Below are 17997 nucleotides of genomic sequence, written 5' to 3'. Positions count from 1 at the left end.
CAGTACAATTCAAGTACAATTCACAAACAAATGAGCCAGTATTTTTAGCCAGAAAGACTCACAAAACACATGAAATAAAATTAAAAAACAACAACCAAAAAGCAAGAATAATTAAAGAATTATTAAGTGGTTTCATGATTAGAATGATTATATTCCCTGGAATTTCCTCCTCTAATTGAGCTGACCAGGAGATGATTAAAAATGTCATTATCAGCCTCATCAAACCGATTCTACGATTTTAATGATCAAGAATTATATAAAAATCAAATTATGTATGCATCAGTCCATTCTGTTTACAAGTCACCTAATTATGCAACAAATTACATGCGACAAATAATATCCTTCTTTTTCTGTAAATTAAAGCACACACTGTAACTTTTTAAGTGGAAGATCAATGTTGCCCCTCCTCCCAACCTGAACAGGTGGCATCAGGATTGAGGGGAGGCGGTTACCCCAGCTGTACACAGCACTATGAGATCATCATTGCCACGACAACATGAGCTCAGACCACTGAGAATAGAGAGATCCTCGACCCCGTACAGTGTAAACACTGATAACACTAGCGGGGACCTCAAGGGACCGATTAGGACCAGACATCTATTCCAGGGACAGTCCATCCTATGCTACAACCTCATCTCTTATTTCACTCACAAGCACACGAAGGCTTGGGAAAACGTGCATGCATGTGCATGAGACTTAAACTAACATATGATTGATCTGCGATGACAAAAACTTTAATTTAACTTCGGTTGGAGACTTTTACATGCACATTTTTTTGTGTAGTTTCTTTCACTGCTGCATGAGTCTTTATGCAGCGACAATGTTCAATGCGCTGCTACTGAATCATGTTTCAGCTACAAAAGAAATTAGATTTTACCAGTTTGCCAGTTTGAACTGAATGCGATTAGATGGAAAAATTGGGCTAATAATAAAAAGACATTCAACAGACTGAGAGAGTGTATTCTGATTCATGAGCAAATGACTCATATAAGTCGATTCTATGAGTGAATCAGTCAATTGCTAACTTTTTGATTGGATGTTTTTGACAACATGTTGTTGAAAAGTGATACAAAAACTTTATTGTGTCTATAAGGCCAATTCATGTGTGCGTGGAAGCATTGTGCAGCTATAATACTCTATTTATAAAATATTCTGCCTTTTTCAAGTGAGTTCAACAGTTTGGTGCAAGGAACTCGCTGGCTCTCACTCCTCCATTCACAGCAAAGCTTCACACATCCGTCTGTATAGGGTGAAGGAGCGTTTCTGAGTCACCCTTTTGGACCGCAATGCAGACGCGTAAATTCAGCCTGACTGGTTTTAAACAGCTTTATCCCACTTTCTTGCACTTCTTGTGCATTTGAGAAGTATAGAATATGTGTTGAAAGTGGGAGAAGAGCATTGTTTTATAAATCAAACGCTCACTGATGCTTCAGAAGAAAACACATTAAGAGCCTTTTGAAAACTTTTGAAATGTAAAGATCAGGGTAAATTTCACTTATTTTGTCTTCTGGGAAACATGTAAGTATTTTCTGTAGCTTCTGAAGGGCAGTACTAAATGAAAAAAAAAATATTATATTTAGGCAAAATAAGAAAAATATACACATCTTCATTCTGTTCAAAAGTTTACACCCCTGTCTCTTAATGCATCGTGATTCCTTCTGAAGCATCAGTGAGTGTTTGAACCTTCTGTAATAGTTGCATGTGAGTCCCTCAGCTGTCCTCAATGTGAACAGATGGATCTTAAAATCATGCAGTCATTGTTGGAAAGGGTTCAAATACACAAAAATGCTGAAAATCCAAAGAATTTGTGGGACCTGGAGAATTTTTCTGAAGAAGAGCAGGCAGTTTAACTGTTCAGGACAAACAAGGGACTCATTACCAACTATCAATAAACAAACAAACAAAAACAACAGCTGTGGATCATTCAGGTAAGAATACAGTATTAAGAATCAAGTGTATGTAAACTTTTGAACAGGGTCATTTTTATAAATGCAACTATTATGGACTATATGCAAATGTCTTTATCGTGAAATATCTTATTCAGGTCAGTACTAAATACAAAATAACATGCATTTTGTATGATCCCTCCTGTTTTGGTAAAATAGTTAACATTTTGCAGATTAAACTTTTGACTTCAAATGTATACATATATACAGAAATTCAAGGGATATGATTTATTTCTACTTATGAAAATGGTATTGTTACGGAACACCATAATGTCAAGAACTCTGTAAAAAACAAAATAAAACACACAGTGTGTGTCTTGCTGCCACTGGATTTTATGAGCAGTATAAATAACATTTGGTCAAATATTTGTGTGTGGGAAATCAGCGAGCAGTTCTGGGTTGGACTGAAGCATCAGTGCATCAATCACTGAACACTTTCTGTTTACTCCGTCTGGCCAAATCCTCTCGCTTACTGCTATTGATTTCTTTATTCTGTGTTGATTTTTGCCAATTCAAAGAGGAGGCGCTGCTTGCGGGGAGTCTGCATCAACATACGGAATGCTGATTATTGCTTTAGAAAACAATAAAGTCACAAATGTCCAGGATTAATATGTTGATTTTGTCTGGGTTGTAACACTATGTCGCCTGCACACTATTTTATCAGTAAACATACAATTCTCTCTGCTGAAACGTGATATGACGATCTCTACAGCACAAACACAACATGCCAAATGGCCATCCGCATGCAGGTCGACACCAGGCAATTAATCTGCTATCTGATGCCATGGTGAGCAGATTGCTCCCTAAAACCATCTAGCCATACTTACTCACAATATGTCAGCTGAGTTCTTGAAAACAGGCCCTAAATGCTCCATATATGGGTACTAATAAGAGTGTGTTCCTTTATACCGACTTATAAAGATGCATTTAAAAACAACATTATGGGAATCAAATTTCCCCTCGTTTTTTAGGGTACATTGAAGTATAAAAACATACTGTAACTCAAAACATCCAACCTAGTCTAAAAAACCTAGCATTTAAATGACTCATGAACTTCAATTCTAAAATAAGAAAGTTGAATATGTTAGAACACAGCAACACCTACTGAGAATTTGGAAACTTGGTCTTTCTTATTGAAGCTTTTTGAAGCCACAAAATAAAAATATAAAAAAGGTAATCACAACATACAAGGTTTTCCTCATTATTGTGAGTTTATATGATGCAATTATTATAAATGTAAATAAAAACAAAAAAATTCACAGAATTTTACATGTATGTGGTCAGGTGTATATCGGAATTGCGAGATGGAAATTTATTATAAGAAAACAAATTTGAATTGTAAGATTTAATCTCAGAATTCCAAGGAAAAAAAAAAACAGAACTGTGATATTTAAACTCAGAATGATGAAAATTGCAAGATTTAAGCTCAGAATTCTGAGAAAAAAAAATTAATTGTAGATTTAAGTTCAGAATTATGAAAAAAGGTTATAATTGCAATCGCAAGAGAAGAAAAATCAGAAATACGAGATTACGAGAAAAAATCTGAACTGTGGGATTTAACCTCAGAATTCAGAGAAGAAAAAAACAACAACAGAATTGTAAGATCTAAACTTGAATTCTGAAAAAGTATAAGAATTGCAAGATGCAAATTTAGAATTCTAATTCAAATTTAGAAAAAAATCTGACTTGCAAAATATAAAACCTCTTTCTGAGAAAAAAGTCAAAATTATGAGATCTAAACATAGAATTCTGAAAGTATAAGAATTGCAAAATGTAAACTCAGAATTCTGAGGGAAAAAAAATCTAAATTGCAAGATGCAAACTCAGAATTCTAAAGGGAAAAAATCAGATATGTAATATTTAAATTCAGAGTTCTGAAAAAATAAAATCATAATAACTTAGAATTCTGAGAAAAAAATTTAATTGTGAGATATAACCTTAGAATTCCAAGAAGAAAAAATCTGAATTGCAAAATATAAAAACTCTTTCTGAAGAAGTTCTGAAAAAATAAAATCATAATTGCAAGATGTAAACTCAGAATCCTGAGGGGAAAAGTCAAAATTATGAGATATAACTTAGAATTCTGAGAAAAAAATTGTAATTGTGAGATTTAACTTTAGAATTACTGGAAGAAAAAAAAAACAGAATTGTGACATTTAAACTCAGTCTTTCAAAAAAATCAGACTTGCAAAATGTAAAAACTCTTTCTGAGAAAGAAGTCAGAATTGTGAGATCTAAACTTAGAATCATAAAAAAGTATAAGAATTGCTAGATGCAAACTTACGGAGCCCCTTACGTCACCTGTAGAAGAAAAATAATCAATCCGTGGCGACGGTTTTGCAATTCGTTCCCTCAGTTTATAAACCGTACCCACGAATTCTTAAACTGTTCCCTCGGTTTAATAAATCGTGCCCACGGATTAACAAACCGTACCCACGAATTTCCAATCCGTGCGCTCAGATTTTGTAAACCGTACCCTCGGATTTTGAATCCGTGCCCACAAATTCATAAGCCGTGCGCACGCTTTAGCAATCCGTTCCCACGGGTTTGTAAACTGTACTCATGGATTTGTGGTTGCGCCCCCAAATTCAAACAGGCCACCTGTTTATAGGTGCTGGATGCATTGTATTGCATTTATTAAACTTTATTTTCTCATAGTAGGCTATATGAGACCATGGAACACTGACAAAACAGAGTTTTTAACGTTTATTTTATATTAATCACTAACAGATTAGCTGCTACAACACCACACCTGTGTTTTATCCTATTGGTTATTGTTATCCTATTATCTATTGGTTATTAATGTAAAATAAAAACTAAAAAGATTAAGTTTTGTAAGTGCGAATCATGGTAAATTAACGAAACAAATAATGTACAGGTTATGTGTCATTACTTTGCTCTCAAACTAAATGCAATGTAATATACAGTATTACATATTTAATAATTACATTAACAGTGAAGCATGCATCTAACTCTGGGTGAAAAGATTATCATAAAATCGCCAAAATGAGTCTACATGTTAAGAATAAACAAACACATTTGTGCACTCATTTATTTAGCCTATAAATTAAAATAATAATTACTATTTTAAGTATTATGACGTAAACAGCTTATACTACTGTTTCTACTGATCGGGGCCACAAATCCGTGAGTACAATTTAAAACCCGTGGGAACAGATTGCTAAAGCGTGCGCACGGATTATGAATTTGTGGGCACGGATTCAAAATCCGAGGGTACGGTTTACAAAATCTGAGCGCACGGATTGGAAATTCGTGGGCACGGTTTGTTAATCCGTGGGCACGAATTTTTAAACTGAGGGAACAGTTTAAGAATTCGTGACAACGGTTTATAAACTGAGGGAACGAATTGCAAAACCGTCCCCACGGATTAATTATTTTTCTTCTACAGGTGACGTAAGGGGCTCCGTACAAACTCAGTATTCCGAGAAGAAAAAAAAAAACAGAATTGTAATATTTAAACTCAGAAAAAAAAATCTGAATTGCAAAATATAAAAACTCTTTCTGAGAAAGAAGTCAGAATTGTGAAATCTAAACTTAGAATTCTGAAAAAGTATAAGAATTGCAAAATGTAAATAGAATTCCAAGAAAAGGAAATTTTTAATTGTGAGATTTAACCTTAGAATTCCAAGAAAAAAAAACAGAATTGTAAGATTTAAACTCAGAATTATGAGGAAAAAAAATCAGATTGCAAAATGTAAAAACTCTTTCCGAGAAAGAAGTCAAAATTATAAGATCTAAACTAAGAATTCTAAAAAAAAAAAAAGTGTAAGAATTGCAGGATGTAAACCCAGAATTCCGAGAAAAAAAAAATACAGAAAATAAAAATGTTTCAAATTTAAGCAGATTTAAGAATTCAAGAATTCTGAGGGGAAAAAAGTCATAATTGCAATATGTAAACTCAGAATGTAAGCTGAGAATTCAGAGGAAAAAATATATATATAAGATATAAACTTGCTGTTACGGAAGCAGACCAAACAAGAGAGGTAAGTGATCAATATAACAATGTTTATTATCAGCAGAGCGTTGTGGATAAGATGACGTGCAGAACCGGGTAAGTATAACAGTCCAAGTATGATATTCGTTGACTAGAGATGAATACTGAATACAGATCCTTTTCCTTTCCAGGAACGACGGGAGGAGGACTCCGACCCACACACACACACACACACCGTTGGTGATCGACGAACAGGCTTATGGCTGACCACAGCTGACTGGAACAGAGAACAGACTTCGTACTGGAATAGACGAGACAAGAGGTAAGTTTCAACAGGTAAATAGCGAGGTAAGTATGTCTTTGAGGTTTGTGAACTCGACAGAGAAACACAATGAGTCCGCTTCGTGCAAACGAGCCCGGACACTGAGTGAGGTGTGTGGTGTGCTTATATGTGGTGCTGGTGATTGGATTCAGGTGCGTATGATTAGTAATCAGGTGACTGTGATCGTTGAGTGAGTGAGGGAGTAGAACCTGGCCAATCCGTGACATTACCCCCCTCCCCAGGGCCCGCTCCTGAGGGCCGAGGCCTCCGACGTCGTGGTGGTCTACCTCGTCCTCGAGGGGCTGGACATTCAGGATGGTTACGATGGAATTCCTCCATGAGGGCTGGATCTAGAATGTCAACTCTGGGTACCCATGACCTCTCCTCTGGCCCGTAGCCTTCCCAGTCGACGAGATATTCCAGATTACCACCACGACGTCGGGACAGAAGGATTTCTCGGACCGAGTAGATGGATCCCTCTTCCAGGACCAAGGGGGGAGGGGGTTCCTCTTCCTGACCAGGTTCTGTGGAGGGAATCACAGGTGGGTGAAAGGGTTTGAGTAATGAGACGTGAAATGTGGGGTGGATACGGTACTGTGGTGGTAATTGGAGTCTGTAGGTGACGGGGTTGACCTGTTCCACGATGGTGAAGGGGCCAACAAACCTGGGACTCAATTTCTTCGAGGGCAGGCGCAGACGGATGTCTCTTGTGGAGAGCCAGACTTTTTGCCCAGGAGTGTATGTGGGACCAGGAATCCTCTTCTTATCGGCAGTGGACTTGGTTCTGCGCACTGCCCTTTGAAGATGATGGTGAGCCTCGTCCCAGACTCTCTCGCTCTCCCGGAACCAGTAATCCACTGCGGGCACCTGTGATGGTTCGCCATTCCAGGGGAAGAGAGGTGGTTGGAAGCCGAGCACACACTGGAATGGCGTGAGTCCTGTGGTGGGTTGCCGCAGTGAATTTTGGGCGTATTCTGCCCAACCCAGGAACTGGTTCCAGGAGTCCTGGTGACCATGACAGAATGTCCGGAGGAACCGCCCCACCTCCTGGATTTTCCTCTCCGTCTGCCCGTTGGTCTCAGGGTGGTATCCAGAGGAGAGGCTAACGGTCACACCTAGGAGTTTGAGAAAAGACTTCCACACCCGTGAAATAAACTGTGGACCCCTGTCTGAGACGATGTCTTCCGGAATGCCATAGTACCTAAAGACTTTGTTGAAGAGCAGTTCGGCAGACTCTAAGGCTGTGGGAAGACCTTTCAGAGGTATCAGTCGGCAGAATTTTGAAAATCGATCAACTATAACAAAGATGCAGGTGTTACCGTCAGATGAGGGGAGATCTGTCATGAAGTCAACTCCTAGGTGTGACCAGGGGCGGTTCGGCACAGGCAAGGGATGGAGTTTCCCAGCAGGCAGATGACGTGGACTCTTGGACATTGCGCACTCCTTACATCCTTGGACATACCTCCTCACATCCCTTGCCATGTGCGGCCACCAGAAGCGGTCCGTCAGCAGCGAGAGAGTGTTGTTGGCCCCTGGATGCCCAGTGCCCAGAGAGGTATGTGTTGAATGGATTAGATCTACCCGCTGGGTCCTAGGGATGAATCTGCGACCAGGTGGACAGCCCGGCGGAGATCTGGGTTCCGGAGTGGCGACAGCTGGCGGGTTGGTCCATTCAATGGGTTGAACGATGATGTTTTCGGGGATTATGGTCGTGGGTGTGTCAGGCAAGTCGTGAGAATCATGGATGCGAGACAGAGCATCAGCTCGGGTATTCTTGGATCCTGGCCGGTAGGTTATGGTGAAGTTGAATCGTGAAAAGAACAGGGACCATCTTGCCTGACGGGGACAGAGCCGTTTGGCGTCTCGGAGGTACTGTAGGTTCTTGTGATCTGTTATCACCTGGAACGTGTGGTTGGATCCCTCTAACCAATGTCGCCACTCCTCCAGAGCGAGCTTGATGGCAAGAAGCTCGCGGTTGCCGATGTCATAGTTCCTCTCCGCAGGGCTGAGCTTCCGGGAATAGTAGGCACAGGGATGAAGCAATGGAGGAGTACCGTGATACTGTGACAGAATCCCTCCCACGCCGGTAGTAGAAGCGTCTACCTCTACCACGAAAGGGAGATCAGGGTCAGGATGGGTTAGAAGAGGTGCCTGTGTAAATGCTTCCTTGAGGTTATGGAAGGCTGCGGCCGAGTCAGGGTTCCAGAGTAGGGTTCGTGGTTTTCCTTTGAGTAGACTGGTAAGCGGAGCGGTGATGATGCTGTAGTTCTTGATAAACCGGCGGTAGAAATTGGCGAAACCTAAGAATCGTTGAAGCTCTTTGATAGTGGTGGGTTCTGGCCAGGACACAACTGCAGATACCTTCCTCTCGTCCATACGGACCCCCTTCTGGTCGATGACGTATCCAAGGAAGTGCACTGCTGGTAGGTGAAATGAACATTTCTCCGCCTTGAGATATAGGTGATGATCCCGTAATCTTTGAAGGACCTCCGCAACGTGGAGGCGATGTTCGGCCTCACTCCGGGAGTAAATCAGGATATCGTCTATGTAGACAACGACAAAGTGGTGCAGAAACTCCCGGAGTACCTCGTGAATGAAGTTCTGAAATACGGAGGGGGCGTTGACCAAACCATAGGGCATGACCAAATACTCGTAGTGGCCAGTAGGGGTCACGAAGGCAGTCTTCCACTCGTCCCCCTCACGTATCCTCACGAGGTTGTACGCGCTGCGGAGGTCCAACTTCGTAAACACCCTGGCAGTGCGTAGTTGTTCGAGGGCCGCAGGGACGAGAGGAAGGGGATACCGGAACTTGATGGTGCCTTGATTGAGTATACGGTAATCGATGCATGGCCGCAGCCCTCCATCCTTCTTTGCCACGAAGAAAAAACTGGATGCTGCGGGTGATGTTGATGGTCGGATGTAACCCTGATCGAGAGCCTCCTGTATGTACTCCTCCATTGCCTTGGTCTCCGGAAGCGACAGCGGGTAGATCTTACCTCTGGGCATTGGAGCATCCGGAACTAGGTCAATGGCACAGTCCCATGGCCGATGTGGAGGTAGCTGGGAAGCTCTCTTGGGGCAGAAGACGTCTTGAAACGACGAGTAAATGGCAGGAATCTGGACTGACTGCTTCTCAACAGGACTTTCGACGGAGGTGACGTTGACAGGTAGTATCTTGTGTCTAGGACGTGGAAGATCTGGAAAACATTGGTTGGTACATTCTTTTCCCCATTTTATCACCTCTCCTGTGCCCCAAGAGAGGATGGGATCATGCTTCACCAGCCACGGGCGCCCCAAGATGATGTCCATAGTAGCTCCCTCCAGAACCAGAAACTGAATCTCCTCACGGTGCAAAACTCCAATCTGTAGGATGATGGGTTCACTTTTCCGGTGAATACGGGTCCGTGAGTTTATCCGGTTAGTTATCGGTTGAATCTGGTAGATGGTGGTTGATGCTTGGGTGCGTAGCTGGAGCTGGCGACAGAGGGTGTTGGAGATGAAGTTTCCCGCTGACCCGGAGTCGATGAGGGCTGCGACTGTAACACAGGAAGTGTGGGTGGTTAACTGAACATTGGTAGTCAGAGGATGCATGTTATCCAATTCAGAACGTATTACACTCACCAAAGATCGTCTAGGACGCATAGGACAGTTGCGTCGTACGTGTCCCGCAGCCCCACAGTACATGCAAAGACCCCGGGTCAGTCTTCTCTGTCGCTCAGCTGCAGAGATTTTCCCTGATTCCAGGATCATTGGTTCTGGTTCTGGAGGGCTGGCGGATGTAACTGGTCGGAGGAGTGCAGTAGTGACGGACTGGTCTTGGTAGGATCTTAGACGATCTGAACAACGAAGTGACTGCTGAATGAACTTCTCCAATCCCATGGAGTCGTCCAAAGCAGCTAACTGCATCCGGAGATTGGGTTCTAGGCCGAGCCGGTACGTGGTCAGTAACGATCGCTCATTCCATCCGCTGGCAGCGGCCAAAGTTCGGAAACGCAGGGAGTAATCTTGTGTCGTCATACTTCCCTGCTTAAGATGATACAATTGCTCTCCTGCGGATACTTCTGCATCAGAACGTCCGAAAACCTCTTTAAAATGAGCGACGAAAGCCTGGATCGAATGGGTTGCCGGCCCGGCCTGCTGATATAACGTGTCCGCCCATTTGAGAGCTGGTCCGGTAAGCAGAGACGTGATGAAGGCTATTTTCGAAGAATCTGTGGGATAGAGAGCAGGTTGCATTGTGAATATCAATGAACATTGTAACAGGAATCCGCTGCACTCCTCCGCCCCGCCAGAGTAGGGCGCTGGTCGGGCCATGGGACTGGAAGGGACGTTTACGGGAGCCGAAGAAGTGCTGGGTGCCGGTGGTGCGGTGGGATGAGCTGAAGTTGGTGTGGTGGCATGACTAGCCAACAAAACCTTCCTGAGCGAGTCCACCAGCTCTTGAAACGGGTCCCGATTGCTCATGCTGATACTGTGTTGGTCCGGGCTAACTGTTACGGAAGCAGACCAAACAAGAGAGGTAAGTGATCAATATAACAATGTTTATTATCAGCAGAGCGTTGTGGATAAGATGACGTGCAGAACCGGGTAAGTATAACAGTCCAAGTATGATATTCGTTGACTAGAGATGAATACTGAATACAGATCCTTTTCCTTTCCAGGAACGACGGGAGGAGGACTCCGACCCACACACACACACACACACCGTTGGTGATCGACGAACAGGCTTATGGCTGACCACAGCTGACTGGAACAGAGAACAGACTTCGTACTGGAATAGACGAGACAAGAGGTAAGTTTCAACAGGTAAATAGCGAGGTAAGTATGTCTTTGAGGTTTGTGAACTCGACAGAGAAACACAATGAGTCCGCTTCGTGCAAACGAGCCCGGACACTGAGTGAGGTGTGTGGTGTGCTTATATGTGGTGCTGGTGATTGGATTCAGGTGCGTATGATTAGTAATCAGGTGACTGTGATCGTTGAGTGAGTGAGGGAGTAGAACCTGGCCAATCCGTGACACTTGCAACTATGAAAAATGACACAATTGTCTTTTACATATTTTAATATATAAAATAATGACCCATTTATTTGAAGGGTTATAGGAGAGGGTGGAAAATAGTCATTAAAAACTAAAATAATATTTATTAATTTCATTTATTTAATACAATAATTTGTATTTAATCAATAATAAAAACAAAAGAATTATATATTTTTCTCTAATATTGGAGAGCTTTACATCAGTCATTGTCACATGCCTCACCATCTGAAAGCCAAGCTGCCCTTTAAAAGCCTGACATCAATAAGAGAGGATCCACCGGCGTCTGTGCTGACAGCACCACAGGACGACACTAAACATCAACCAATTAGCACATCTCAAAACATCTCTGACGAGGCAGATCTTTTAAAACACTGGCCTTGATTGTTTATCCTTACATCTGAGGACATGTAAACTATCAGTAATGGCTCTAGTTGTACTGCAGGCGGTCTCAAGCTGCAAAAAGGTCTCATTTGTTCTGCTGTTTATATGTGGATATGAATGTCATCACTTGGATTAAAGGGAGAAGAGTCAAAAAATGAATGTAATGTGGCTGTGTAAACCACACGAGTCTGTTTGTTTGACTATACCCATTGGGAAGTATTCTGAAAACCTGTTCTATTATTATTATAGATTAAAAACAAAATGCATTTTTGATGTACTGGGTCACAATATTGATAAAATAGTTAACATGGAGATAGGGTTAGAAGACATTGAACAACAGCAGAACTTCCTTATCACTTAGCCCTGACTATGATACAAATATGAATTTCTTTTACAATTCTATCAACATAGCTGGTGTCCTCAGTTACAGGCGACCTTCAGCTTTTATTTGGGTTACTTAATTGTAAGCAACAGAAATGTAATAGAGGTTGACAGCTGAAAGCATAGAAGAATGTGACTTTGATATAAACAGCTTTTTTCTTCTCTGTATGGAAGCCGGTTTCACCACTGAATAAAAAATAAAACAAGGTAACTGCAACTTTTTTCTTCATAATTCTGACTTTTTTCACAATTGTGAGTTTACATCTCGCAATTCTGACTTTTTTCTCACAATTCTGACTTCTTTTTTCAGAACTGTGAGATATAAGTTATAAAGTCCAATTCTGAGGGGGAAAAAACTATTTTCTTCCAATTGCAAGAATATATCTCACAATTCTGACCTTACTGTTAAAGTTGTGTTAATATCTTGCAATTTTGACTTTATAACTCACAATTACAAATTTATATCTCACAATTTTGATGACAATGACTTCTTTTTTCAGAACTGTAAGATATTAACTTGCAATTGCAAGTTATAAAGTCCAAGTTTGAGGGGAAAAAAGACCATTTTCTTCCAATTGCCATTAGATATCTTACAATTCTGACTTTACTTCTCAAAATTTTGTTTATATCTTGCAATTTCGACTTTATAACTCAGAATTGCAAATTTATATCTCGCAATTCTGACTTTTTCCTTCTAAATGAGTGTTTATATCTCACAATTCTGACATCTTTTCTCAGAACTGTGAGATATAAAATTGCAATTGCAAATTATAAAGTCCAATTTTGAGGACAAAAATTTAATTTACTTACAATTGCAAGTATATATCTCACAATTCTGACTTTACTTCTCAGAATTGTTTATATCTTGACTTTATAACTCACAATTGCAAATTTATATCTCACAATTCTGACTTTTTTCTCACAATTCTGACTTCAGAACTGTGAGATATAAACTTGCAATTGCAAGTTATAAAGTCCAATTTTGAGGGGAAAAATCTATTTTCTTACAATTGCAAGTATATAGCTCACAATTCTGACTTTACTTCTCAGAATTTATCGTTTATATCTTGCAATTTTGACTTTATAACTCACAGTTGCACATTTATATCTCACAATTCTGACTTTTTTCTACCAAACTAAAGTTTATATCTCACAATTCTGACTTTTTTCTCACAATTCCAACTTCTTTTCTCAGAACTGAGATATAATTTTGAGAAGGAAAAAAATGTCTTCCAATTGCAAGAATATATCTTACAATTCCGACTTTACTTCTCAGAATTGTGTTTATATCTTGACTTTATAACTCACAATTGCAAACTGATATCTCGCAATTCTGACTTTTTTCCACCAAATGAGAGTTTATATCTCACAATTCTGACTTTTTTCTCACAATTTCCACAACTGCAAGTAGATATCTCACAATTCTGACTTTACATCTCAGAATTTCTTTACATCTATATAGACTTTCCATCTTGCAACTGCAAGTTTATATCACACAATTCTGAGAAAAAAAGTTGAACTGTGAGATAAAAATTATATTATATTTAATTAAATATTTTGTATTTCTTATTCAATGGCGGAAACGGACTTCCATCATTTTAATTAATGCTTGCTTGTACAAAAACTGAAAAACTGTTTATTTAGCTTAAATATGGCTGCACAATTGATTTTTGATATTAAAAATGTATTCAATTAACAATAAGGCCATATTGCATTATCAATTGTACAGCCCTATTTACACTGAAGGTCTCTGCATAAGAAAAGTTTTTACTTTCATTTACTCCAATTTGGGAGTCAATTTTGATCTTTTTTTTACTTTTGCCATTCTGAGAAAAAAATCTCTCTATCCAATGGAGCCATCCACAAGAAGGTCCATTCAGGACTAAACACACTGGCTGAGATCTGTGCATCCCAAGTGTCAAACGAAACGGAGGTCAGACTGATGCTATTGTCCTGTGTATGGCCCTGTGTGCCCAGCCATCACATGTAACCCAACACCTGCACCACCTTGCTTGGCACTGCGCCACCAGACCCTAACCGGCCGTCGCCCAGCAACCTTTTCTAATGGAAGTCTTTCTACCAAATATGTTCCAACAAAATATTTAGCAGCACTGCTGCTTTCAACATTGATAATATTAAGAAATGTTTCATGAGCAGCAAATCAGCATATTAGAATAATTTCTAAAGGATCATGTGATACTGAAAACAGGAGTAATGATGCTGAAAATTCAGCCATGACATCACAAATTACATTTTAAAATATTTTAAATTAAAAAAAAGTTGTTTTTAAAGTATAATATGTAATAATTATAATAGTAATGCATGTTTTTTTTTTCTGAAATTACAAGTTTATATTTTGTATTTCTGGGAAAAAAGTCAGAAGTACAAGACAAAAGCCAGACTTATATAACCTTATATAAACTTGTAATTGAGAGAAAAAGTTGCAATTACCTTTTTTATTTCTTATTGCATGGCAAAAACAACAACATTAAAAAAAAAGAATAAGTAGTAGTACTGTAAGAACTGGAGAGAGGGAAGATGTAACCTCTAGAATTGAGATAGAATTTCGAAATTACAAGAAAAAAAGTATTATTTAAAATGATGAGATAAAAAGTGACAATTATAAGTTCATTCTCACAATTCTCAGAATAAAGTCAAAGTTTTGAGATATAAACTCTGTAACTGCAACTTTCTTTCTTTTTTACTCTGTGGTGGAAATAAGCGTCCATATTATTTCCTTTAATAATGGCTATTAATAAAAAAATATATATATAATGAACTTAGCAATTGAGAACTCAAAAATAATAGATAATAATTTATTAACTCAAAGATAATAAAATTTTATGAAAAATTTCTAATAATTTACTCGCCCCCATGTGATCCAAGATGAGATAGGGAACCATGGTTACATACATAACCTGAGACATTCCCTTTCGAGGGAACATCAAACTGCGTCCTCTAGGAGGCTCTATGGGGAGCGGTATACCCACGCTGCCATGCTGAGGGGAGTGCATGCTAGAAAAAAGCGAGCACTGAGTACCAATTCCCTTAAACTTAAAGGAGTAGTTCACTTTCAGAACAAAAATTTACAGATAATGTACTCACCCCCTTGTCATCCAAGATGTTCATGTCTTTCTTTCTTCAGTCGTAAGGAAAGTTTTTTTGAGGAAAACATTTCAGGATTTCTCTCCATATAATGAACTTCTATGGTGCCCCCCCAATTTAAACTTCCAAAATACAGCTTCAAAGGGCTCTAAACGATCACAGCCGAGGAAAGAAGGGTCTTTTCTTTTAAAGATTTATTTTTTGGCCTTTTTGCCTTTATTATGATAGGGACAGATCAGATAGGACAGGAAGCGAAGTGGGTGAGAGATAGGGGGCGGGAACGGGAAAGGTCCTCGAGTCGGGATTCGAACACGGGACGCCCGTAGCGCAACAGCGCTATATGTCGGCGCGCTACCACACGGCTATTGGCCCGACGGAAAGAAGGGTCTTATCTAGCAAAACAATCGTTATTTTCTAAAAAATAAAAAATAAAATTATATACTTTTTAACCTCAAATGCTCGTCTTGTCTAGCTCTGTGTGTACTCTGTGTAGAGATTAAAAAGTATATAAAATTGTAAATGTTTTAAGAAAATAACCGTTTCGCTAGATAGACCCTTCTTCCTCGGCTGGGATCATTTAGAGCACTTTGAAGCTGCATTTAAACTGCATTTTGGAAGTTCAAACTCGGGGGCACCACAGAAGTCCATTATATGGAGAGAAAATCCTGAAATGTTTTCCTCAAAAAACATAATTTCTTTATGACTGAAGAAAGACATGAACATCTTGGATGACAAGGGGGTGAGTACATTCTCTGTAAATTTTTGTTCTGAAAGTGAACTACGGAATTGCCCCTGAGACGTTTGTGTCTCTTGTAAGAAACAAGCTGAACGCGGTTGCTCTTCACACACAGATAACATGTGAAACATGTGAAACGTGTAAAACTTACCCCTCGTAAGAAACGAGCAAAGCTCCAGTGAGAGAATATGCACTCCTAGTCGTTTATTTTTTGCTTAGCTAAAGACAAAACGGTCAGTGAAGACGAAGAAGAGAATGTTGTGTTCTACCAGTGCCCTTTTATACTATGGTCACAAGGAAGTGATGTCATAGGCTGTTGCCGCCCATTGCTATTGTTGTTTTTGTATGTAGGCTTCAGATATGGGTCACGCTGATGGCATTCCACATATTACCCCCTAGAGGACGCAGCTCAATGTTCCCTCGAAAGGGAAACATGAACATCTTGGATCACATGGGAGTGAGTAAATAAGTAAACCTCTCCTTTAGAGCATGTACTGCAAAACACTGTAGATGAATAATAATTTAGTGCATTTTCACAGTTTTTTCTGCTGAGCATGCAATGCAAAAATAGACTCAGCGCTAAACCTCCACCTGCAGCTGCACTTCTGCTACACAGCACCACAAAACCAACACGGCTACAGATGTGAGGTTTGTGTAACAGGCCTGAAGCAGTATGACTAAAAGCCACAGAGCCTGACAACAGCAGGCAGGGTCTCGACATCTCTCACCTGATGCAGGTTGATCACACATCTGTCTCGGGGGCATGGCCTCCTGTCGCCATGGGGACAGGGAGGGGCGCAGCTGCGGGAACACGGGGGTCCGGGATCAGCCCTTCTCTTTCACGGCTGGATTTCCAGTCAGCCTGTGGGGTGGCATAACCTGTAAAAGCGAGACCACGTTAGGCCATAAGAGATGCCTAAACAAACATAAGAGCAAAGTAACATGGGAATGAATGTTGCAGAACATGGTTGGTTGTCAGGATACACAGGGAAGACGTACATGAATCTGTTTCCAGTTCTTATGTTACAACGCAGGGGCTCATCAATAACCACTACACTCACAGACATTTTATTGAACGTATTAAGTTGTTAATCGATGAAACAAGCATGCTGATAATGAAAAAACTGTTACACGGTGTCTGTCTAGAACCATTCAAATTATTTCCATGAATCAGTTTAAAATGTTTCAATAAATCGATTTAATTTTCCATTGATGTATGGTTTGTTGGGATAGGACAATATTTGGCGGAGATACAACTATTTAAAAAATCTGAGGGTGCAAACAAGTCAAAATATTGAGAAAATCGCTTTTAAAGGTCCCATATTATCAAAATCGAAATTTTTCATGATAACTGAGGTCTAGGGGCTATGTAACTACCATATGAGTTTCAAAACAGTCAATCCACAGTAAACTGCACACAGCCTGCTTAAAGTAGCTGTTCATTTTCACGAGCCACTGTGACTTCCGCAAAGATGTGACGTCCTATCTACTCAGTCACCGCCTTCAGTCACCACCCCAAGCACCAATCACGTCCCACCCTCCTTTTGTCAAACCCAGACAATATCGCATCCATAACATTGCCTAAGCAACAACAACACGGAAACAAGTCGAGAAAACCCTGTTCAGTCTATAGATGTCGAAACTACATCATTGCACAGGCTTCAGAACAACGTGAATATAAGAGACCAGAGGAACATCAACTTCAGCCTCTTTCACACAGCGATTCCGGTAAATACACGGATAATGTGTCCCACGATTTGTTCTGGAGTTGTTTGATTTGGTTCATTCACAGTTGTTTTCCGGAATCTGTGCGTGCTTTACACACAACCCATAAAGACATGTGACATTTGGATGTGAGATGTAATGCGACACGTACGTTTCACTAAACTGAAACTAACCTGAACAAACTGTGATTCAGCGCTGATAGTGAGGAGCTAGCTCTGCCCGATCGCCGCTTCATTCCACTTTGCACATATTTTTTTCGTCTTGAAGAGTCGCATGATAACGTGCATCATCACTACATAACTGTTGCTTTAGTAAAGCCCCTTTCACAATGCGCGCTGATTCCGGAAAATTATGGGAATGAGCGCTGTGTGAACAAAAGCCAGAACCATAAAGGCAGTGTTGTAGTGAT

General features: G+C 40.1%; 1 protein-coding gene across 1 annotated transcript in view; it reads left to right on the top strand.

The window, feature by feature from the left end:
- Nucleotides 1-16626: 16626 nt before the first annotated feature.
- The window catches only part of LOC141340197 (draxin-like), a 12402-nt gene continuing 11031 nt past the window's right edge, over nucleotides 16627-17997 (top strand). Inside the window, exon 1 of the mRNA XM_073845122.1 lies at nucleotides 16627-16744. Coding sequence (XP_073701223.1) covers nucleotides 16627-16744 — 118 coding nt within the window. The remainder of the gene's footprint in view (nucleotides 16745-17997) is intronic.

Source organism: Garra rufa, chromosome 8 (genome assembly GCF_049309525.1).
Source record: "Garra rufa chromosome 8, GarRuf1.0, whole genome shotgun sequence".
Taxonomy (NCBI): Eukaryota; Metazoa; Chordata; class Actinopteri; order Cypriniformes; family Cyprinidae; genus Garra; species Garra rufa.
The sequence above is the reverse complement of the archived record's forward strand: the minus strand, read 5'-3'. Positions and strand labels throughout refer to the sequence as shown.